General features: G+C 39.3%; 1 protein-coding gene across 8 annotated transcripts in view; it reads left to right on the top strand.

Moving 5' to 3' along the window:
• The window catches only part of MAST2 (microtubule associated serine/threonine kinase 2), a 262,802-nt gene that overhangs the window by 114,454 nt on the left and 123,573 nt on the right, over window positions 1–24,775 (top strand). For all 8 annotated transcript variants that reach the window (XM_007978931.3, XM_007978930.3, XM_007978929.3 and 5 more), the window contains exon 4: window positions 1,121–1,152. In XM_007978931.3, the coding sequence (XP_007977122.3) occupies window positions 1,121–1,152 (32 nt within the window). The remainder of the gene's footprint in view (window positions 1–1,120; window positions 1,153–24,775) is intronic.

Genomic DNA, 24,775 nt, shown 5'->3' with positions numbered 1-24,775 from the left:
TTACAGGAGTATTGTTTTAATGGAGAAGAAAAAGATGGAAACAAAATTAAATTTCCATTTGCTAGAGAATAGATAAATAAATATTGGTATATTCATAGACTGGACCACTGTCTGAAGATTAGTGAACTAAAGTGAAATATATCCACATGGGTGAATCTCTCAGTTTTCATAATGTTGGCTAATGTCAACAGAGGAATACATATAATATTATACCATGTATATATAATTTTAAAACATGTAAAACAATACTAATTTTTTATGAATCCAAAAACACATGGAAAATATAAAAAACAAATTAAGAATAGTTGTTAATTTAGGACTGGTAGGAGGTGGGACTTGATACACTTGGAAAGCAAGTCACAGTGGCCCCAACTGTTATTGTAAAGGTTATTTCTTATGCCAGTGGTGTGTGAAGTCATCTCTTTGTTACATTATTTCCTATACTATTTTATTTGTCTAAAATATTTTCTAATTATCACCCACTGCCCTAATCCCATTTCATTCTTTCTGTATGCTTGCCACTAATGCCCTTTATAATTCAGCAGCAGTTAACGGCTGGCCTAGCATGCCTGTAATCTACACTGGGGTAATGGTTCCATCTAGTGGGAAAAATGTTGCATGTATTCTATGGGACATTCCTTTTAGGAAGGAAGATTAAAGAAGTAATAGTTTGCCTGAGTCTAAGAGGCCGGGCAGGGTGGCTCATGCCTGTAATGCCAGCACTTTGGGAGGCCGAGGCGGGTGGATCATGAGGTCAGGAGATCGAGACCATCCTAACACGGTAAAACTCCGTCTCTACTAAAAATACCAAAAAAAAAAAAAAAGCCACATGTGGTGGTGGTTGCCTGTAGTCCCAGCTACTCGGGAGGCTGAGGCAGGAGAATGGCGTGAACCCGGGAGTTGGAGCTTACAGTGAGTCGAGATCATGCCACTGCACTCCAGCCTGGGAGACAGAATGAGACTCCATTTCAAAAAAAAAGACAAAGAAAAAGTTATTATTTAGAAATATATGACCTTTTCCATTATTAAGATAATACTGTGAACTTCCTAGGACATTTAGGTAGACCAACAGGTCTCAGATGGGTTCTTATTTCTAACTTGCATATGTTTTGTTTTTCAGAAGGAGTTGAGCCTTCCAAGAAGAGGCAGCTTGTAAGTAGATGATTATTGCCATTATGATTATGATCTCCTACTTAGGAACCCTTCTTGGGAACATTTCCCACTGTCATGTGGAAGAATCCCACTCAGGAATATTTCTTTCTGTGTACTTGTATCTGAGCTAGGGAAGCCAGCAGGCTAACTGACTTCTCCCACTAGGTCAGATTTTCCCTCCTCCCCATTCCTCTCCACCTCCAAATCCCTCCTCTGTCTCAGTTTTTGCATAACATTTTGGGAAACTTACAACTTAAATGTTCACCACAGTCTTACACTTGTGCTTTGAGATTTACTGAGTTTTAGTAGACTCAAGCTAAGGAGATAGGAATATTAAAATGGAAACCCTTTGCATTTACATCTATCCTATAGCATGGTATGAGGAGAAGACCAACTTTTCTGATAAGCTGAGGCAAGGGCAGCTAAGTTTGGAGACTACGTTGAATGGAATAGGTTCCCAACCTGTTTGGTTTTTTTCTGGCTTCAGGGTTAGGGGAGATTAATAAATAGTTTTTGTCCCTGGATTTTAATTTCTTATATTCTCTTGGACTGCTTTTCCTCTAGGAATTTGGTTGGGGCAGTATTAGAAATTTGGCCAATCAGAATTACCTAGAATGCTTGTTAAAGTGCGGAGTGTGAACTTAATACATTAAAATTTATATGTTGGGGCCCAAAAACCTGTACTGTATAGACCTACAATATACTCATCTTTACCATGATTTACTAGTAAAGTCACATCTGGGGAACCCTAAGGAAATAGAGCTGTGATAAAACAATGGCTTTTAAACTTTGCCTTAACAAAAAAAAAAGATCTAATTAAGGAGGAGATCACAACAATATTTATACTTATGTATTAAGTATACTTTACGTACACATCATATGCAATTTTTAAATGTATGAAACACATAGTAATTCTTTCTGTTACTGTCCATTTTGGGGTTTTGTTTTGTGAAAAATGCTCTTGTGATTAAATTTTCCTCTGAGATTTTTGTGTAGCCTTTTGGGCTGTTTACGAAAGCTTATTTTGGTTTGATATGAAGAGACTTGAGTCAGAAAACTCTTAAGGTTCAGTCTTGACCATGCCATTTAACTAGCTTTGTAAACCTAGACAAATCACTTTATCTTCTTAAACCTCAGTTGCCTTATCTATAAAATGAAAATAATGTTACCTGTGTTTTCTTCTTACTAAGCCTGTTAGAAGGATCATTTAATATATGTATAGTGCTTTATTACTTATAGTTTAATTTTAATATACATTAGTTTTAGAATTCTTAATGGGTTAAATTTGGATGAATTCTATTATTTAAGAGGCACATTTTAAATTTTAAATTCGGTTTCTAGCAGTGAATATTAGGTCTAGCTTCACAAGTGTCCTGAGTCTTCTGTAAATGGCAAGGGCTCTCCCAGGACTCTTAGAGGAAAGATACACCAAGTAGGTATGCATAACTGAAAAGGAGTAGCTTTTCAGCATCATAGTCAGCAAATATTTGTACTTGGTCATTTTTCTACTATTTCTGCCCTCCCCTCCTCTTTTTTTTGGTTCCTTCTATCTGAAAACTGTCTGAGATTTGCCTTTTTTTAGTATTAAGTGAAATAAATTAAGACTTGAGACAGGTAGCTTCTTGCAGGAATGTGTGTCCTCAATGAATGGAGTTGCTGAGAAGAAGGAGGAGTATTCTTATTTTTATATTATATCAGAATAATTTTTTGGTTATTTTAGTGATATCTAAAGTTAGGCCTACTCTAACTGCCTTAAAAATGTTTACTTAATAAGGGTCAGAAATAGATTTTCCCTCCTCTTTTTGATAAAGTAACTCACATTTAAACAATTGATCACTCACATTTAAACAATTGATCACTCAGTAAATACACATTAATATCTACTCTGGGTCAGGTGCCATGGCTCATGCCTGTAGTCCCAACACTTTGGGAGGCCGAGGTAGTTGGATCACCTGAGGTCAGTAGTTCGAGACCCATGTGACCAATATGGTAAAACCCTGTCTCTACTAAAAATAAAAAAAAAAATTAGCTGGGCGTCCTGGCATGCGCCTGTAGTTCCAGCAACTCAGGAGGCTGAGGCAGGAGAATTGCTTGAATCCAGGAGACAGGTTGCAGTGAGCTGAGATCACACCACTGCACTCCAGCCTGGGCGACAGAGTGGTACTCCGTCAAAGAAATAATAATAAAAAACTTAAAAAGCCTACTATGTGCTGGGTAGAGTGATCTAAGTTCTGAGGCTGTTAAGATTCAACTAGGTAAATTCTTCTCTTTTGAAGAGCTTACACTTAAGTAAGCCAGAAGTTCTTCAGTTTTTTAATATAAACAATATCCTTTCTTATCTCTAATATTAGAGGAGTAGAAAAAGTTTTGTTCTGGAATGAAGCAAGGAAACATGGGTACTAATATAGGCTTTGCCACTAACAAATTACGTGTGACTTTAAAACAGGAACTCCCACTTCTGGACCTGAATTGCCATACTTGTAAAATGAAGGGATCGGCTACCTGATCTCTGTGCTTAGTCATCTCCCCAAACAATTGAAGTTCCATGGTCCCTCTTGTACACAGAACTGGGCAAGTCTTTGTAGGGAGTGTGCAGTAGGAGGCAAAGTACTGCTTAGCATTTGTAGTAAAGAAAACAGAAAGGTAAGAACCACAAAAATTTGAATAAGTTTAATTACTACAAAATTAGTTGTGTGGAAAAACTGAGGTTAATAAAATGAGTGACTTACCATCTGCTCCACTGTTTCTCGTCCTCATAGCCTGATCTGGAAAATTTTTAAAGTTTCTGTAATTGTCATTTAAGTCTTGGTCAGAAGGAGGGGGCATTATATTTGTGTCCCTGTTTGCCTCTTTCTCAGAATGGTTCTCCCAAGAGCAAATCCTATGGTGTGCTCATTCCAGGTTACAAAGGCTCGTTTCCATATCCTTCACGGGCATAGAGAAATTTAGAATTTGCCTCTAGTTTGGTGTTCTTGTCCTTTGAGAGAGCGTTTTTGTTAATTTTTGAGGCTTTCAATTGCTATGCTTTTCCACGTAATATGTTAGTTGCATTAAAATGGACAGGAACTCAAATATGGGTTTCTAGACTTATGTGACAACTTGGCACTATACAAAATACACATTCTTCCACCTAACAAGTAATTCGTCTGAAGTCTCCAAATCGGTAAGTGAAAGTATAGCATGAAAATTAAGAGCTTGGGTTTGCAAGTCAGGCAGATGTGGATTTCAGTCTTGGCACTATTACTTACTAGATGTTTTTTGGTAAAAGCAGTTACTGTATTTTTGACTTTTTGCCTCCATTCACTTTGTGATTTGCTCAGATCTTTCCATCCATGCATCCACCATACTATATTATTTTAGTTCCAATTACACGTGGGCACTATTCTAGATACTGGAGATACAGTAGTGAATAAAGCAGACAAGGTCCCTGTGCTCATGGAGTTTCCATTCTACTTAAGAGAGACAAAAACATGTATGATATGTCATATGGTACTTCCTGCTATGAAGAAAAATAAAGCCAGATATAAGATAGGAGGATGTGTGTTTCTGTGGGGTGAGGGTTGAAATTTTAAATTTTAAATTGAACTGTCTAGGCTGGGTATGGTGGTTCACACCTGTAATCCCAGCACTTTGAGAGACTGAGGCAGGAGGATCACTTGAGTCCAGGAGTTTGAGACCAGCCTGGGCAACATAGTGAGACCCCGTCTCTATAAAAATATTTTAAAAATCAAAAAAATTTGGATTGTCCAGGAATTTTCTCATTAAGGCAACGTTTGAGCAGAGAACAGGAGTCTGGAATGAGTGATATATATATATATAGTATATATTTATATGCTTATATAAGTATATATTTATATATTGCATACATATTTATATATGTATCTATAAGTACACACACGCGCACACACACACTTGTAGTGTCATTGGTCAGATTAGGGAAGAGAGCTGTTAAATTCCAGTGCGCAAAATGCAAACATCATCTGTGCCCACCACGATAAGGGCTTTATTGGGGAAAGGTGGTTATGAAAGTTCTTTTGGCCTGGCTTATACCATTTATTTTAGATGTAGCTTCCTGAAACTAAATCATTTTCATTTTTAGAGAGCTATTTCTTATTTAAACCCATCTGGGTATTTTTTTAATGCATTAAAAAATGTAGTTTAGAATATCAGACCTCAGGGAGTTGATAACCTTGTTCAAAGTATATATATCTGTGAAAAGAAGATTTTGAAGTTCTAAAGTTACTTTTATCTGTTTACCCAGGCTAGAAGAGTTTTATATTTTACTTTTTCGTAATTGAAGCAGCTCTGAATGGCTTTTCTGCCCAATGCTATGGAGGGGGCATCTTTTTGGTGATTCCTTTCAAATAGGATTTTTCTTTTGCTGCTGTTGTTATTTTGTTTGTTTTTGTGACACGGTCTCATTCTGTAGCCCAGGCTGGAGTGCAGTAGCGCAGTCTCACCTCACTGCAGCCTCATCCTCCCTGGCCTCAGGAGATCTTCCCACCACAGCCTTCTGAGTGGCTGGGGCCACAGGCACCTGCCACTACACGTGGCTAATTTTTGTATTTTTTGTAGAGATGGGCTTTCACCGTGTTGCTCGGGCTGGTCTGGAACTCCTGAGCTCAAGCTGTCTGCCTGCCTTGGCTTCCCAAAGTGCTTAGATTACAGGCAGGAACCACCATGCCAGGTGATTATTTATTTTGTTTGTGAATTTCAGCACCAGTACCTAGACCCTACATTTGGGAGCTTAATGTAAATAATGCTTATGTCTCCAGTTACCCTGAAAGTAAAGCTTTTCTAATACCCATTAGGCTTAAGATAATTTTCTTCATATTTGATGAAATGTCTTGCTTTATTTCTTAGAGGCTATGAGCAGTCAATTGAGATAACGCACTGTAGGAGTGGAGAGGTTGCTGTTGGTTGCATTCATCATGGGGTATGTGTATATGTGTGTGTTGATATTATTAACATTGCTGGCTTGTAGTCTTTAGTGTCCTTGGGGATAGTTAACCTTTTGTTTTGTCAGCTTACTCATTTGGGCAGTGGACTTGGATACCAGATATTGGATGAAAGGAAATGTCTAGTGTCTGCAGTGGTAGGCACTGCATAGTGGGCAGGGAGGAGTTCCTGGGCCTCAGGGATGCGATGCGTTGAACTTTGCTCCTGTGAAACTGACAGCGTCATGTACTTTCCCTTTCTGATGCAACTTGATGCCTGGATCAATGCTTCTGGAAAATGTGCTAAAAAGAGATACCACCTGCTGCATACACATAGTAAACCCTTTGTTGAGGTATCAGTAGTGTCTGATATAGAGCCTCAATTTTTCTGTGGGGCTTTGAAAATCAGGAAATTTTGCAACCTTTCAAGACACAAAGTGATAGTTTTGTGTTACATTTAAGACCCTGTCTTTTAAAAATTGGTCTTATATAGGAAGTAATTTTATATAGATTCTGTTAAGTGTCCAATGGGAAGGCAGGACATAGCAGAGGTTGGGAGGGAAGTAGACATAGCCATCACTCATATCTCTACAGGGAACCATTTTGTTGTTTAAAAATGGACTTAGTTGTCGGTGAGCTCTGCCTGTGTAGGTGGGATCTGAAAATCCTTGAGAACCCGTTTTTGTTACTGTATGTTGAGAATAGTTATTGTTATGCTCATTATCCCCACATTTGTATTGCTAGACCTCTTAACTGTCCATTCACCATAATGTGACTGGATATCTCAGAGACATCTGAACTGTAGCATTTATGACTATGAATCTGAAGTCATTGTCTTTCTCAAAAATCAGGTCCTCTCTTACACTCTAGCTTACTAAATGGTACTGCTTCCTCAAGGTAGGAAATTTAGTTATTCTTGTTGCTGTGCTCTTCCTTACACTCACAAGTCTTTTCTGTTATACCTCTCAAATATCTCTTGGTGTTCTGTCTTTATTTTTGTTTTATTTTATTTTTTTGAGGCAGAGTCTCGCTATGTCCCCCAGGCTGGAGTGCAGTGGTGCAATCTTGGCTCACTGCAAGCTCCGCCTCCTGGGTTCATGCCATTCTCCTGCCTCAGCCTCCCAAGTAGCTGAGACTACAGGTGCCTGCCACCACGCCTGGTTAAATTTTTAAATTTTTAGTAGAGATGGGGTTTTACCGTGTTAGCCAGGATGGTCTGGATCTCCTGCCCTCGTGATCTGCCCACGTCGGCCTCCCAAAGTGCTGGGATTACAGGTGTGAGCCACCTCGCGCTGGGCTTTTTTATTTTATATTTTTTGAGACAGAGTCTTGCTCCCTCACCCGGGCTGGAGAATGGTATGATCTCGGCTCACTGCAACCTCTGCCTCCCAGGTTCAAGTAGCCTCGTGAGTAGCTGGGACTACAGACGCATGCCAACACGCCCGGCTAATTTTTTGTATCTTTAGTAGAGGTAGGGTTTCACCCTGTTAGCCAGGATGGTCTCAGTCTGAACTTGTGATCCACCCGCCTCGGCCTCCCAAAGTGCGGGGATTACAGGCTTGAGCCACAGTGCCCGACTGGTGTTCTCTCTTTCTTTATACTACCACTGGTATGTCCAGATAGTCCCAGCCATTGTAATCTCCTGCCTCTGCTACTGCCATAACCTCCTAACTGGCCTTTCTTTATGTGGCATTGCTCACCCTCAGTCTACCTATCATACAATAGCCAGGAACAGCTTTTTAAAAATGTGGATTTCATTATTATATATTCATTTAAACTTTTTTGGTGAATTTTTTTTTTTTGAAACAGAATCTCACTTTGCCACCCAGGTTGGAATACAGTGGTGTGATCACAGCTCACTACAGCCCCATCCTTCCTGAGCTCAGGTGGTACTCGCACCTCAGTCTCCCAAGTAGCTAGGATCACAGGTGCACGCCACCACACCCAGCTAATTTTTGTACTTATGCTAGAGATGGGGTTTTGCAATGTTGCCCTGGCTGGTCTTGAACTCCTGGGCTAAAACTATCTGCCTTCCTCGGCCTTCCAAGGTGCTGAGATTACAGGTGTGAGCCTCTGCACCTGGCCTTTGGTGAATTTTTTCTTACTCTTAGGATCACACCTGACTGTCTATACAATGTGGTTGCTATATTTGTCTCCATGTTTTGCACAATATGTTCTCTGTGCCTGGAATTTTTGTTTTGTTTTGTTTTGTTTGAGACGGAGTCTCACTCTGTTGCCAGGCTGGAGTGCAGTGATGCAATCTTGGCTCAGCAACCTCTGCCTCCCTGGTTCAAGCAATTCTCCTGTCTCAGCCTCCCGAGTGGCTGGGACTACAGGTGCATGCCACAACAGCCAGCTAATTTTTATTTTTTTTAGTAGAGACAGGGTTTCACCACATTGGTCAGGCTGGTCTCAAACTCCCAACCTCAGGTGATCAAGCGATTCTCCTGTCTCAGCCTCTGGAGTAGCTGGGACTACAGGTGTGCACCACTGTGCTGAGCTAATTTTTATGCTTTTAGTAGAGACAGAGTTTCACTATGTTGGCCATGATGGTGTCAATCTTTTGACCTTGTGATCCACCTGCCTCAGCCTCCCAAAGTGCTGGGATTACAGGCATGAGCCCCCATGCCCAGCCGGAATGTTATTTTTCCATCTATACCAGTCTAGTTCCTACTCATCTTTCAAGTCCCAGCTTACATCTCACTTCCTTAGGAAAGGGTTTCCTGACCTCGCCCAAACCTTGCTGTCTGTAGACTAAGTTGGGTTTCCCAGAACATACTTTCGTTAAACCCTCTACTTTTTCTTCATAGCTCTTACATCAGTTGTAGATAAAGAACTGTTTGTCTGCCTTCCCCCATTGAGTAGCATATTAGTGTTAGCTCAGGCTGCTGTAACAAAATACCACATGCTTAAATAAGAAAAATTCATTTTCTCACAATTATGCAAACTAGGAGTCCAAGAAGGTGACAACATCCTAGGTTTCTGGTAAACCTCTCTTCCTGGCTTGCAGAGAGTGGCCTTCTTGCTGTGTGCTCACATGGCCTTTATGTGGTACACCAGCCTGAGGATAGGGGCATAGATCTATCTCTTCTTCTTTTTCTTCTTTCTTCTCCCTCCTTCCTTATTTCTTCCTCCATTTTCAAGGCCACCAGTCCTATAGGATTAGAGCCCACCCCATGACCTCATTTAACCTTATTTATTTCCTAAAGAACATATATGGAAATGTAGTCAGATTGGGGGTGAAAGCTTTAACATGAATTTTGGGGAGGCACAGTTTAGTCCATAGCAGGTGGTAAGCTCTGTGAGGTCAGGACCATGTTGTGCGGTACAATACGCTGACCCCATGGCCTGCTATAGAGTTTAACACAAATTGGCAATCATTTGAGCTTGTTCCAAACATTGGTATGGTCTGGCACAAGAATACAAGTAGAGGTATACATGTTTAATTGTTTAAAATAGAGCTACCAAGTTGTAAAATAAAATAAATATGTTTTATCCTCCTACCTCTAGAGATATAGTTGCATAATAATAAATTTTGAAATAGGTGTAATGCTATTGATTTTTAAAAATAGGCACATGTTAAATATTTAACTCATTATTAGTAAGGGAATATGGCAGATATATTAGCCAGTTCAAAGAAGTGAAAGAACCACAAAGTGATATGTGTTGTGTATGTGTAGTGTTGAAATAAATTTATTATTTATTACAAAATTGAGTTTTTCCATGGAGAGAAGGGAAGTCAGTTGCACCTTCACTGTACAGAATTTATCAGCATGCCTATAGGCAAACATTATTTTGTGGACCAGATGTACTGGCTCACACCTGTAATCCCAGCACTTTGGGAGGCTGAGTCAGGAAGATCACTTGAGCCCAGGAGTTTGAGACCAGTCTGGGCGATGCAGTGAGACCCTGTCTCTGCAAAAGTTTTTTTTTTTAAAATTAACCAGGATGGTGGTGACTGCCTGTAGTCCTAGCTACTTAGGGGGCTGAAGTGGGAAGATTGCGTGAACCTGGGAGATTGAGCCTGCAGTGAGCCATGATTGTGCTACTGTACTCCACCCTGCATGACAGAGAGAGACCCTGTTTCAAAAAAAAAAAAAAAAAAAAAAGAAAAGAATATTTCACATAACATCAGTTACGTATAACTTACAGAGTTGTAAAGTAGCTCAAAGACAATAAAAGACAAACTAGAAGAGTGTTCTCTGAACAATGCATAGTCTTTTATTGGAAATATCTAGTAAACTTTTCTTTTTTAACTTTTTCCAATTTTTTTTTTTTTTTAAATAACCTCTTACCTTTTCATCTAAAATAATCTGAAACATTTTTGGTCAAAAAAAAAAAAGGGTGATCTCATTGGGTTTGGCCTGATTATTTGCATAGTGTAGCCAGAATATTAATTTACCATAAGGCCTTCTTAAGTTTACTTTGCTGTAAATTTTTATAAAGAATCTCAGATTAGACTTCTAAAGGCCTCTATTATTTGTATCTCGAGGCTAGGAAGGCAAGCCTAAGAAACCACTTTTCACTTGTAATAACTATAAATTTGGGTGAATTCCTAAGGGTCCTGGGCCTTCCAGGAAGTGACCTTCCTTACCATCTGTAAGTCTGGACCCTGTAAAACCAGATACCAGGCCAGTTTTCCCAGGAAGGTTTTGTAAGTATTGGCTCTATAAAGTCAACCATAGTTCCTTAAAAGTGGTTTGTTATACCTGATCAAATGAGCATGATTCTGAAATGCGACCTTTCAGGCAAGCTCTTTGTTGGACAATGAGTTTTTACAACATTCTGGTCAAAAGGAGAAGAGATTCTTGTTAGCCCTATTCAAATAACTGTATTGCCTTGAACTGTAAGGAGACTCAGTAAGACGTTCTTAGTTCTGGGTTAGGGGAGGGTCAGTGAGAATCAGATGTGATTTAGGAATGTTTCATTTTACAAGAGCAAAGTCTACTTAATTGTTAAGAGTTATACATAGCTTAACAAGGAATACAGCTGGCTCCCTTGCATATTAGAAAATGGACATTAAAATAATATTTCAAACAAATGACTATAATCATTTCTTATAGTTCATACAGTTCTGTGTACCTAATTCTTATTTCACCGGATCTTAGGTTAGTACTCGGCTTCTTAACTAAAAAAAGTTCTGGAAATTCTGACTCAGTCCACTGGAATGATCTGGAAGTTGTCCAGTTGTCCAAGCCGTGCCATTGGAAGCCTGTCTATTCTTTGATGTGTCAGTAGTTTTAAAATACCTGCCGCAGTCCTTTTCCATGGAGCTCTGAGACAACTCTTCTTTGTTGAAGACATAGACTCTGGCTTCTAGTTGACAGGCCTCAGCCAAAACAGAATCTCTCTGCATGTGATAGAGTCTCATAAGAATAATGCAACTAACAAGGAAATTAAGTTGTTTTTGTCACATGTAAAATGAGAGTAATATGGCCAGTCCAAAAACTTATAGCAAACTGTAAGAGATTATTGCAAATAAGACAGTGAAGGTTACGTCTGATTTAGAAAACATAGATAAACGTAATTTTAGAGAGGGAGAAATCTTCATGTATAACGTATAATATTCTTGTGGTATTATACAGATACCAAAAAAATACCAAAAATATACTAAGGGTATCAAGTAAAGAGATTCAGTGGGTCTGGAATAGCTGTACATCTGTATTTTCTGTCCTGTACATCTGTATTTTTAATAAAACTCCACTGACCTAGAAGGTGCTGGATTCAAATGTTAGAAGTAAGGTTGTTACCAAGTAAACATTTTCAATTTTTATTATTTATTTATTTATTTATTTATTTGAGACGAGGTATTGCTCTGTTGCCCAGGCTGGAGTGCAGTGGCTCTGTCATAGCTCACTGCAGCCTCAACCTCCTGGGCTCAAGCGATCTCTTGTTTCAGCTTCTCAAGTAGCTGGGACTATAGGCATGCATCACCATGCCCAGCTTATTTATTTCGTTTAATTTATTTTTTATTTTATTTTAATTTTTTGCGGTTGGGCAAGGTAGAGATAGGGTCTTGTAATGTTCCCCAGGCTGATCTCCAACTCCTGGGCTCAAGTGATCCTCCTGCCTCCCAAAATGTTGGGATTACAGATGTGAGCCACCGCACCTGGCCAGTATTTTAGATAATAACTGAAATTAAGACTGAAAACACTTCTTCCTGTAAGAGATTAAAAAAAAATAAAAAGACTGAAAACACTAAACTTTTGTTCCTAAAATCTGGCAGAGTTCTATCAGAACTCAAGAAACATTGTGGCTAATGAGGACATTTACAAATCTCTAGGAGTTTTCCATTAATCATACAATAACTAGAATATTTATAGTAATAGCATTTTACCCATGCAACTTTAACCTAGGGAACACTGAACGTGTCTTCTGGTAGACAACTTTTCTCATGAAATTCATTAATAACAAAATAGTAAACCTAATTATTTCTAGCATTTCTCTAAAAAGGAGAAAACATGTCTTTGTGATTTTGCCAAGGATGTTTTAGTATATCTCAGAGATAGTTTTGCGTATTAAAAATACACTGACCCTAGCACTTTGGGATGCCAGGGTGGGAGGATCACTTGAGCTCAGGAGTTTGAGATCACCCTAGGCAACTTGGTGAAACCCTGTTTCTACAAAAATATATAAAAGTTAGCTGGGCATGGTAGTGCACACCTGTGGTCCCAGCTACTCAGGAGGCTGAGGTGGAAGGATTGCTTGAGCCTGGGAGGTGGAGGCTGCAGTGGACTGAGATCATGGCACTGCACTCTAGCCTGGGTGACAGAGTGAGACCCTGTCTCAAATTAAAAAAAAAAAAAAAATACACTGAAAGTTTTGTTTTATTTTCTACACGTAGGATCTGATTTGGGAAAAACAAATCTTCAGAGAAACACTTAAGATAGGATTGTTGGTGCTTGAGAAATAATACCTGGTTACTTATTTAACCTAAGTGACAGTAAAACATTTATAAACAAACATAGAAAGTAACGCAATTTTAAGTAACTGTAGTTTTTTTTATGAGGAACCCTATGCTTGCTTAATTAAGGACATGGTAAGTCATCATGAAGCACAGAGAATTTTTCTAGCACGACACAAAATATTTGCTATCTAGGCATATTACACAACATAAAAGAATAACTTTAATATTGTAGGTAGTGGCAGTAAACAGTTAACCAACGACGTGGACTCACCAAAATTGAATAAATTATTTGCTAAGATTTTAACCAGTTTTAGCTTTTCAGACTCAGGTATTATAAACCATGACAGTCAAAATTCACATTCCAAGTTTTGCCCTTCATTAGTTTTCATATTCTGGAACAGACTTACGCTTTACTTGAGGACAAGTTCAGGGGTTCTCAAGGTCAAAATTAATTTGATAATGAGTACTAAGATGTTATTAAGATGCGGTGGATTTTTAGTGTTATCATCAAATGAATCAGTAAGTATTTTTTAATGTCTCAGTTTCCATTTTCAGTACTGTAATTATTGATAGTTATATCCCACAGAAACAATTTGGGGTCCTTTGTTTTGTTTTATGAATTTTGGCAAATATATATACCCATGTAACTACAACCACAATTAATAGATAGAACATTTTTATTACCCCCAAATATTCCTTCCGTAGTTTTGCAGTCAATCCCATCTTCCACGTCTTGGCCTCAGGCAACCACTGATCTGTTGTTTGGCACTATAGATTAGCTTTGCCTGTGGTAGAATTTCATATAAATGAACACGTCAAACGACCTGCTTTTTTGTATCTGGCTTCCTTTATGTTTCAGTATTTCCTTTTGTGACTATACCACTATTTGATGGATATTTGGGTTGTTTCTGGTTTTTGGATATTATGAATAAAGCTGCTATAATCATTCATGTGTAAGTTTTTTTTTATGGGCATATGTTTTCATTTCTCTCGGGTGTATACCTGGGATTGGTCAGCCCATAAAATCAGTGTCCCACTCTGCTGCCACAGATGGGAATAACTTAGCCATAAATAAATATAAAACAAAACCCAGTTGTGTAAAGGAAAATTAAAATTAGAAATGTGGAGATTCCATAAACTTCTGTGTTCATCTGGAAGCCAACTTTAGATTGCCACTTCACATTTACCTGTGGGAACCAAGCACTGACGAACATGGATGGTCCACATGAGGTGTACTTCTCTGATGTGACTCACAGGTTAATTCTTTGGGCATTTGGTGGAAGACTTCCAAAACTGTTTAACAGTTTAAAAAAATAAAAATAAAAGCAAAAAATCATGGCTTTCATCCAGATATAAAATGAAAACATTCAAAGATGAAAGAAAAACAGCATATCATCAAAGAGGGAAACAGGCAAATATTACAACCAATTCTATTATCAATTTTTATACAATTGAAAATGGCAAAATGTCAAAAATGATAGTTGAATTAATACTGCATGTGTCTGTGTGTTCATCTATTTAAATGAGAAATAAAGTAAAGGCAAATTCACAAATTATTAAAATAGGTACACTTTTATTTGGCTTTATTTTTAGCAAAATTGTTATTTGTAATCAATAATTTCTTATAAATTGTATTCTTTTAATAACAATGCCAAATGAAACAGACTTTCTTGAATGACTATATTTCTTAGTCTTTTTTTTTTTTTTTTTTTTTTTGAGAGCGAGTCTTGCTCTGTCACCTAGGCTGGAGTGCAGTGGCACTGCCACCTCTGCCTCCCTGGTTCAAGGAATTCTTGTGCCTCAGCCTCCTGAGTAGCTGGGACTGCAGACATTGGCGCCACCACACCTGGCTAATTTTTGTGTTTTTAGTAGAGATGGGGGTTTCACCATATTGGCCAGGCTGATCTTGAACTCCTGACCTCAAGTGATCTGCCCTCCTTGGTCTCCCAAAGTGCTGGGATTACAGGTGTGAGCCACTGCACTCAGCCTCTTAGATTTTTGTTTTAATATTTACTGGTTTATAGGATATTACAAAGGATAGAGATGAAGAGATTCATAGTGTGAGTTACTGGGGAAGGGGGAGGGAGCTTCAGTGCCCTCCCCAGCCTTGCCACTTCAGTAACTTCCACGTGTTCAGCTATCCTGAAGCTCACTGAACCCTGTCCTCTTGGGTTTTTATGGAAGCTTCATGAAGTCAGTATTTCTTGCCCCAGGTATAGGGTGGGACTCTCATGGGAGAGCCTTAAGACCCACAGTCAGAAAGATTGGGGAACATTAAAGTGAAAGGAGAGCCAGAGAAGGTCACAGGCCTGCCGCTGAGGCCTAACACAGCCAACATTCTAACAAAAGACTATAACTAGGGCTATGGGATTTGTGAGCCAGAAACCGTAGATTAAAACCAGTATGTATATCGTAACACCACAGGTCACCCCCTAGTTTGTGACCACAGATCTTTTATATCAAAAAATATTTGTATATGCAATCAGTAATGGTTAGTCCAGTACGTCATATTGTATGAATGTCTCCCAGGATGAGGCCATTCAGGTTTGCAAGTTTCCTAAATCTTGTCAAGTTCCAAAAGCAGGATTGGCCTTGGTAAACATACAGCTTCATACTTCCATGCATCCGGAATAATTGAGCTTGAGACAGTGTCAACTTTTGTTCTTAGACTCTTTTGGGCTGTTAACATAACATTGAATTTTCCTCAGTTAGTAACCCTAACTCATTTACTCACTTCTTTACTCTCAGCTATGATTTCTCCTTCTCTCCGTTTATACCCAAACCTTTTCGCCTTTGAAAGGGACATTAGAATCTCTCTTGTGCGGTTCCAGATTGCAGGCAGCAATACAAGTCTAGGAGTAGGTCCTCCTCAGACTACTCCCATTCAGATAGGGCAAAGTTATATAGGAGCAGAACTTGTGAGCTGTTTTTACCATCAGGCAATATAGCTGCATTCACTGTTAGTCCCACTTTTGCTAAATGGGGTGAAAGCACTACCCACCCCAGTAATGTTCTTAGGAATTTTGCCATTAGGTTTAAAAGCATAGTTACAGTTTTTTCTTAGAAATCGTCCCTGATGTTTCAGAAACTTGTAGTTGTAACCCTGGTCCTAGGACCACTGCATCAGGTAGGAGAGAAAAAAATAAATTTTTTAAAGGTGATTTGGGGAGGAAAGAAAACTATAGGCTAAACAAAGTGGCTCATACCTGTAATCCCAGAATTTTTGGGAGGCCAAGGCAGGAGGATTGCTTGAGTTCAGGAGTTTGAGACCAGCCTGGGCAACATGGCAAAACCTGGCTCTACCAAAAATACAAAAAATTAGCTGGGTATGGTGGCGCTTGCCTGTCGTCCCAGCTACTTGAGAGGCTGAGGTGGGAGGATCTCTTGAGCCCTGAAAGCGGAGGTTGCGGTGAGCTATGATCATGCCACTGCACTCCAGCCTGGGCAACAGAGCAAGACCCTGTCTCAAAAAAACAAACAGGGCCAGGCACAGTGGCTCACATTTGTAATCCCAGAACTTTGGGAGGCCAAGGCAGGCAGATCACCTGAGGTCAAGAGTTCGAGACCAGCCTGGCCAACATATAGTGAAATCCCCTCTCTACTGAAAATACAAAAAAATTAGCTAGGCGTGGTGGTGCATGCCTGTAGTCCCAGCTACTTGGGAAGCTGAGGCAGGAGACGTGCTTGAACCTGGGAGACGGAGGTTGCAGGGAGCCAAGATGGCTCTGCTGCACTCCAGCCTGGGCGACAGAGTGAGACTCCGTCTCTCAAAAACAAACAAACAAACAAAAACAAAAGCAAAAAAAAGAAAAGAAAAATTATAGTGGTTATACAAGTGCACTCCTCCTTGGTAAGAATTGTGTAGTCATACTAGCATCCTCCCTAACCCCTCTTCCCCAGATCAACCAGAAAAACAGAGAAAAAGTCCCATGTTAAGTGTGAGCACATACATCCTTATGATCGCCTGTAAACCAGCCCTTCATGCTTTTTATCTCCACCTGTTTTAGACAACTAGCGTTTCAATTGCCCATTCTACTTCTCTGTCAAACTATTACTCTAAGGAGGATATCTCACTCTGTCCATTGTTGGACACTATGGGCTGTACAGTGTGTTCCTTGGTCTGAAGAAATGATGGTGGGCCATCCAAATCCATGCAATATCTTGAGTTCTGTTTTTTTGTTTTTGTTTTTTTTTTTTTTTTTTTTTTTTTATGGTACTCTGAGTATTTTTATCTTCCATGGGATAAGCAAAGCCCACTCCAGAGTCGGTGTCTATTCCCGTCAAGACCTATTTGTAGTTCCCAGGGCTACCAGCATCAGTCTCATTTGCCAGCCATATTCAGGGCCTTCCTACCACAGAATCTGCCCCATAGTCATCAGCAATCTCTGTCTCTATTGCTGAGAAACAGAACAGTTCTTTCCGGCAATTTGTACCTGAAAGGGTGCAAAAGGATCATGTCTAGATTCAGCTCATCTCTGCACTGCTGCAGTGCCCCCATACTCACTTTTCTTCAGGGACTGAGGTAGCCACCTCAAGGGAGCACATGGGATGTCTACTTATCGATTCCTGTCACCTTAATGCATCCCTCAAACCTCCTTAGGGCCATGCTCCATATGAGCATTCTTTTACCAGGCCAGATTTCCATTGTCCTCTCTCCTGAGTGTATAGCCAAGCCATTGGTTATATCGCATGAGGTCGGTAAAGACCCAAACACAGGGGCTTCTACCATTGTTCAGTTCTTCCATCAGTCACTGTTAGAAAAATAGAATGCAATTTAGCCCACCAAGCAGATTTGTTTTTACTTTCTTTTATCAGAGGAGCAGTCTTCCAAAGCAGGATGGTTTTCATTTACCTTGGAATTGCCATCCATGAACCAAGCAGCTCTTGGTCAGATTTTTTTTTTTTTTAATTAAATTCTATTTAGAGGAAATTTGCTCTGCTGAAGCAATAGGAGTTAGAATTGGCCAAAAATGTTTTCTTGTCTTTTCTTTCCTTTTTTTTTTTTTTTTTTTTTTTTTAAAGATTCAAGGATACATGTGCAGTTTTGCTACATGGATATATAGTGTAATGCTGGGATTTTGGCTTCTAGTGAATGCAGCAGCCAAATAGTGAACATAATACTCAATAGATAGTTTTTCTATGCTTGCCACGCCTCCTCTCCCCTTTTGGAGTCCCCAGTGTCTATTGTTTCCATCTTTATGACCACACGTACCCATTGTTTAGCTCTCACTTATAAGTGAAAACACATGGTATTTGATTTTCTGTTTCTGAGTTATTTCATATAGAATAATGGCCTCCAGCAACAGCCATATTGGTACAAAGGACAGGATTTCATTCTATTTATGCCTGTGTAGTATTCCATGGTATATATGTACCACATTTTCTTTATGCAATCCACTGTTGATGGGCACCTAGGTTGATTTCATGAATTTGCTATTGTGAATGGTGCTGCAATAAACGTACCAGTGTAGGTGTCTTTTTGATAAAATAATTTTCTTATGCTATGTCATAAGGCCCAAGGGGAAAAAAAAGAGCTTTATAAATAAAAATAATTTTTTTTTTTTAATGATTTCTTTTCCCGGTCCAGCACAATGGCTCATGCCTGTAATCCCAGCACTTTGGGAGGCCGAGGCAGATGAATCACGAAGTCAGGAGTTCAAGACCAGCCTGGCCAACATGGTGAAACCCTGTCTCTACTAAAAATACAAAAATTAGCCAGGCGTGGTGGTGTGCACCTGTAGTCCCAGATACTTGGGAGGCTGAGGCAGCAGAATTGCTTGAACCTGGGAGCCAGTGGTTGCATTGAGCCGAGATCGTGCCACTGCACTCCAGCCTGGGTGGCAGAGCGAGACTCTCTCTCAGAAGAAAAAAGAAAAAAAAAAGATTTCTTTACTCTTGGGTAGATAGCCAGTAGAGGGATTGCTAGATCAAGTGGTAGTTCTATTTTTAGATCTGTGAGAAATCACTATACTATATTCTGTAGGGGTTGAACTAATTTATATTCCCACCAACAGTATATAAACATTCCCTTTTCTCCGCATCCTCACCAATATCTGTCATTTTCCATTCTGACTGGTATACGATGGTATCTCATTGTGGTTTAGTTTGCATTTCTCTGATGATTAGTGATGTTGGATTTTTTTTCATGAGTTTATTGGTCACTTGTCTTCTTTTGTGTCTCTTCGTTTCTATTGCCTACTTTTTAGTAGATTTATTTGTTTTTTTTCTTATGATTTAAGTTCCTTATAGATTCTGGTTATTAGTCCTTTGTTGGATGCATAGTTGGCAGATATTTTCTCCTATTCTATGGGTGGTTTTTTTACTCTGTTGATTGTTTCCTTTGCTGTACAGAAGCTCTTTAGTTTAATTAAGTGTCATTTGTCCATTTTCGTTTTGGTCGTATTTGTTTTTGAGGTCTTATTCATAAATTATTTGCCTAGGCCAATGTCCAGAAGAGTTTTTCCTGGGTTTTCTTTTAGGGTTTTTATAGTTTCAGGTCTTAAATTTAAATTTTTAATCCATCATGTGTTAATTTTTATATATGATGAGAGATAGGGGTCCAGTTTCATTCTTCTGCATATGGCTAGCCAATTTTCCCAGCACCATTCATTGAATGGAGTGTCCTTTCCCCATTGATTATTTTGGTCAACTTTGTTGAAGATCAATTTACTGTAGGTGTATGGATTGGCTTCTGGGTTCTCTGTTTTATTTCATTGAGCTGTGTGTCTGTTTTTGTACCAGTACCATGATGTTTTGGTAACTATAGCCTTCTGGTATAATTAGAAGTTGAGTAATGTGATGCTTCCAGCTTTGTTATTTTTGCTTACGATTACTTTCACTGTGTGGGCTCTTTTTTGGTTCCATATGAATTTTGGAATAGTTTTTTCTGGTTCTGTGAAAAACAACATTGGTAATTTGATTAAAATTGCTTTGGGCAGTATAGTCATTTTCACGATAGTGATTCTTCCTATCCATGATCAAGGAATGTTTTTCCATTTGTTTGTGTTGTCTATAATTTCTTTCATCAGTGTTCTTTAGCTCTCCTTGTAGAGGTTTTTCATCTTCTTGGTTAAATGTATTCCTAAGTATTTTAATTTGGTTGTGGCAACTGTAAATGGGATTGAGTTCTTGATTTGATTCTGAGCTTGAATGTTGGTGTATAGAAATGCAACTGATTTTGTGTATTAGTTTTATATCCTGAAACTTTACTAAAATCATTTGGAGGTTAGGGTTTTCTAGGTATAGGATTATGTTGTCAGTGAACTGATATAATTTGGCTAACTCTGTTCCTATTTGGATGCTTTTTATTTTTTTCTCTTGCCTAATTTCTCTGGCTATCACTTCCAGTACTATGTGGAATAGGAGTAGTGGGAGTGGACATCCTCGTGTTGTTTCGTTTCTTCGAGGGAATGTTTTCAGTTTTTGCCCATTCGGTATGATGCTGTTGGCTGTGAGTTTATCATATATGGTTGTTACTATTTTGAGGTGTCTTCATTCAATGCCTAATTTGTTGAAGGTTTTTAATCATGAAGTGATGTTGGATTTTATCAAATGCTTTTTCTGTGTCTGTTGACATGATCATATGTTTTTTGTTTTTTATTCTGTTTATGTGGTGAATCACATTTATTGATTTGTGCATGCCGAACCATCCTTGTGTCCCACACGTAAGACCACTTGATCATGATCCAGTTATCATCTTGATGTAGTGCTGGGTTCAGTTTACTAGTATTTTGTTGAGGATTTTTACATTCATGTTCATCAGGGATATTGGCCTGTAGTTTTTTTGTTGTATCCTTGCCAGATTTTGGTATCAGGATGATACTGATTTAGTAGAATGAGTTAGGGAAGAATCCCTCATACTCGATTTTTTTTTTTTTTTTTTAAATTTTCAGTAAGATTGGTACAGTTCTTTGTACATCTGGTAGAACGTGGCTGTGAATCCTTCTGGTCCTGGCCTTTTTTTTTTTTTTTTTTTGTTCATAGATTTTTTATTACTGATTCAGTTTTATAGCTCATTATTGGTCTGTTCAGGATTTCCGTTTCTTCCTGGTTTATTCTTAGGAGTTTGTGTGTTTCGAGGAATTTATTCATTTCTTCTAGGTTTCTCTGGTTTATGCTCATAGAGATGTTATAGTAGTCTCTGAGGAGCTTTTGTGTTTCTGTGATATCAGTTGTAATGCCACTTTTGTCATTTCTGATTGTGCTTATTTAAATCTTCTCTTTTCTTGGTTAATCTATCCAGCAGTTTAACAGTTTTGTTTATCCTTTGAAATAACTCACTTTTTGTTTTGTTGCTCCTTTTGTCATATTTTTGGTCTCAATATCATTTAGTTCTGCCATGATCTTTCTTATTTCCTTTCTTTTGCTAGATTTGGGTTTGGCTTGTTTTTGGTTCTCTAGTTCCTTTAGCTATAATGTTAGGTTGTTAATTTCAGATCTTTCTTTTTGATGTTAGGCATTTAGTGCTACAAATTTTTGTCTTTTTTCTTTTTGGAGACAAGAGTCTCACTCTGTCACCCAGGCTGGATGCACTGATGTGATCTCAGCTTACTGCAACCTCTGCCTCCCAGGTTCAAGCGATTCTCCTGCCTCAGCCTCTTGAGTAGCTGAGATTACAGACACGCACCGCCACGCCTGGCTAATTTTTGTATTTTTAGTAGAGACAGGGTTTCACCATGTTGTCCAGGCTGGTCTCAAACTCCTGAGCTCAGGTGATCCACCCGCCTTTGCCTCCCAAAGTGCTGGGGTTACAGGTATGAGCCACTGTGCCTGGCCTAAACTTTAGTCTTAACACTGCTTTTGTTGTATTCTAGAGGTTTTGGTGTGTTGTGTCTCTGTTTTCATTTATTTCAATTTTTTTTTTGATTTCTGCCTTAATCTCATTGTTTAAAGTCATTCAGGAGCAAATTGTTTAGTTTCCATGTACTTGTGTGATTTTGAGAGTTCCTGTTGGTATTGGTTTCTAATTTTATTCCATGAGGTCTGAGAAGATGGTTGATATGATTTTGGTTTTTGAAAAATTTATTGAGACTAGCTTTATGACCGAGCATGTAGTCAATTTTAGAGAATGTTCTGTGTGCAGGTTAGAATGAGTTTAGAAGTGGATTCTTCCTGAATCGAGTCTCCATATGAGAACATAACCCAGGTGACACCTTGCTTGTAGCTTTAAGAGACCGTAAGGAAGGACCCAGCTAAGCTGTGCTTGAATTCCTGAATCAGAAACTGTGGGATAATAAATGTGTATTGTTTTAAGTGGCTAAGTTTTTGCTAATTTGTTAAGCAATAGAAAACCAATACATTGTGAAAGCCCGCTTTTCCCATTTTCTTGCTTACTTATTTGCTTATTTATTTGTTTAGACAGGGTCTCAGTTGGCTAAGCTGGAGTGCAGTGGCACTATCGTAGCTCACTGCAATCTTAAACTCCTGGTCTCAAGTGATCCTCCCACCTCAGCCTCCCTAGTAGCTGGGACTATAGGTGTGTGCCACCACGCCCAGCTAATTTTTATTTTTTATTTTTTTTGAGACAAAGTCTTGCTCTTGTCCCGTAGGCTGGAGTATGAGGGTGCGATCTCAGCTCACTGCAACCTCTGCCTCCCGGGTTCAAGCGAGTCTCCTGCCTCAGCCCCCTGAGTAGCTGGGATTACAGGCGCCTGCCACCATGCCCGGTTAATTTTTGTGTTTTTAGTAGAGATGTGGTTCTACTATGTTGGCCAGGCTGGTCTAGAGCTCCTGACTTTAGGTGATCCACCCGCCTCAGCCTCCCAGAGTGCTGGGATTACAGGCGTGAGCCACCACACCCGGCCTTAAATTTTTTTTTAGGCAGGGTCTGGCTATGTTGCCCAAGCTGGGGTGCGTTGGTGCAATCACAGCTCACTGAAGTCTTGAACTGGGCTCAAGCAGTACTCCTACCTCAGTCCCCCAAGTAGCTGGGACTATAGACACATGCCACCACACCCAGCTAATTTTTGTATTTTTTGTAGAGATGGGATTTTGCCATATTACCCAGGCTGGTCTCAAACTCCTGAGTTCAAGTGATCCACCTTCCTTGGCCTCCCAGAGTGCTAGGTTACAGGCATGAGCCATCGTGCCCAACCCAGACTGTCATTTTCTTGCTTTTAATTTTTGTGTATTTTATTGCAGTGTGACTTTTTTTTGAGAAAGAGGCCTTGCTCTGTTACCCAGGCTGGAGTGTAGTGGTGTGATCATGGCTCACTGCAACCTCAACCTCCCGGGTTCAGGTGATTCCCCCACCTCAGACTCTCGAGTAGCTGGGACCACAGGGACATGCCATCATGCCTGGCTAATTTTTTTAAAACTTTTTAATAAATATGGGATCTCCCTATGTTGCTCATCTTGGTCTCAAACTCCTGAGCTCAAGTGATCCTCCTGCCTCAGCCTCCCAAAGTGCTGGGATTGTAGGCGTGAGCCAACACACCTGGTCACAAAGTTACTTTTGTTGTAGTATCTGGTACATGAAAACTCTTTTGACTAAAATATGTTTAATCTTTTTTTTTTTTCTTTTCTTTTTTATTTTTTTGAGGCATAGTCTTGCTCTGTTGCCCAGGCCGGAATGCAGTGGCGCCATCTCGGCTCACTGCAAGCTTCGCCTCCCAGGTTCAAGTGTTCAGGTGATTCCCTTGCCTCAGTATCCCGAGTAGCTGGGACTACAGGCATGCACCGCCACACCTGGCTAATTTTTTTGTATTTTTAGTAGAAACTGGGTTTCACTGTGTTTGTCAGGCTGATCTCGAACTCCTGACCTCAAATGATCTGCCCGCCTTGGTCTCCCAAAGGCTGAGATTACAGGCATGTTTAATCTTTTAAAAAATGAAAGAGCCGGCCTGTCATGGTGGCTCATGCCTGTAATCCCAGCACTTTGGGAGGCCGAGGAGGGCGGATCACGAGGTCAGGAGATCGAGAGCATCCTGAATAGGGTGAAACCCCGTCTCTCCTAAAAATACAAAAAATTAGCTGGGCGTGGTAGCTGGCGCCTATAGTCCCAGCTACTTGGGAGGCTGAGGCAGGAGAATGACATGAACCTGGGAGGCAGAGCTTGCAAGCAGTGAGCCGAGATTGTGCCACTGCACTCCAGCCTGGGCGACAGAGCGAAACTCCGCCTCAAAAAAAAAAAAAACAAAAACAAACAAACAAAAAAACTTGTTATGGTCAGAGCCATTTTATTGAGTGTACACTGGTATATCATTGTGGTTTTGACTTACGTTTCCCAGATGAATAATGATGTTGAATATGTTTTTCATGTCCTTATTTGCCATTTGTGAATCTTTTGTGAAATGTGTTCAGATATTTTGCTTATTTTGAAAAAATGAATAAAAAAGTTGAGTTGTACAAGTTGTTTATAGATTTCAGATGCAGACGTATTGTCAGATATACATAGTCATGCAGTACTCTGCAGTGTTCTGATCAACAACAGACTGCATAGACACTGGTGGTCCCATAACATTATCAAGGAGCTGAAAAATTCCTGTCACCTAGTGACATCTTGATGATCCTGACCCTGTGTACACCTAGGCTAAAGTGTGTGTTTGCGTCTTTATTTTGGACAACAACGTTTAAAAAGAAATAATAAATTTAAAATTTAAAAATAAAAAACAGCTTATAGACTACAGATATAGAGGACAAAAATATTTTTGTACAGCAGTACAATATTTTTTTAAGAGTAAAGTTAAAAATTAAAGAGTTTAAGGTAAAAATGTTACAGTAAGCTAAGATTAATTTATTGTTAAAGAAAACAAATAATGTAGCCTAAGTGTACAATGCT

This window comes from Chlorocebus sabaeus, chromosome 20, assembly GCF_047675955.1.
Source record: "Chlorocebus sabaeus isolate Y175 chromosome 20, mChlSab1.0.hap1, whole genome shotgun sequence".
NCBI classification, from domain to species: domain Eukaryota; kingdom Metazoa; phylum Chordata; class Mammalia; order Primates; family Cercopithecidae; genus Chlorocebus; species Chlorocebus sabaeus.
Note: the sequence above shows the minus strand (reverse complement) of the source record. Positions and strands in the feature narration are given on the sequence as shown.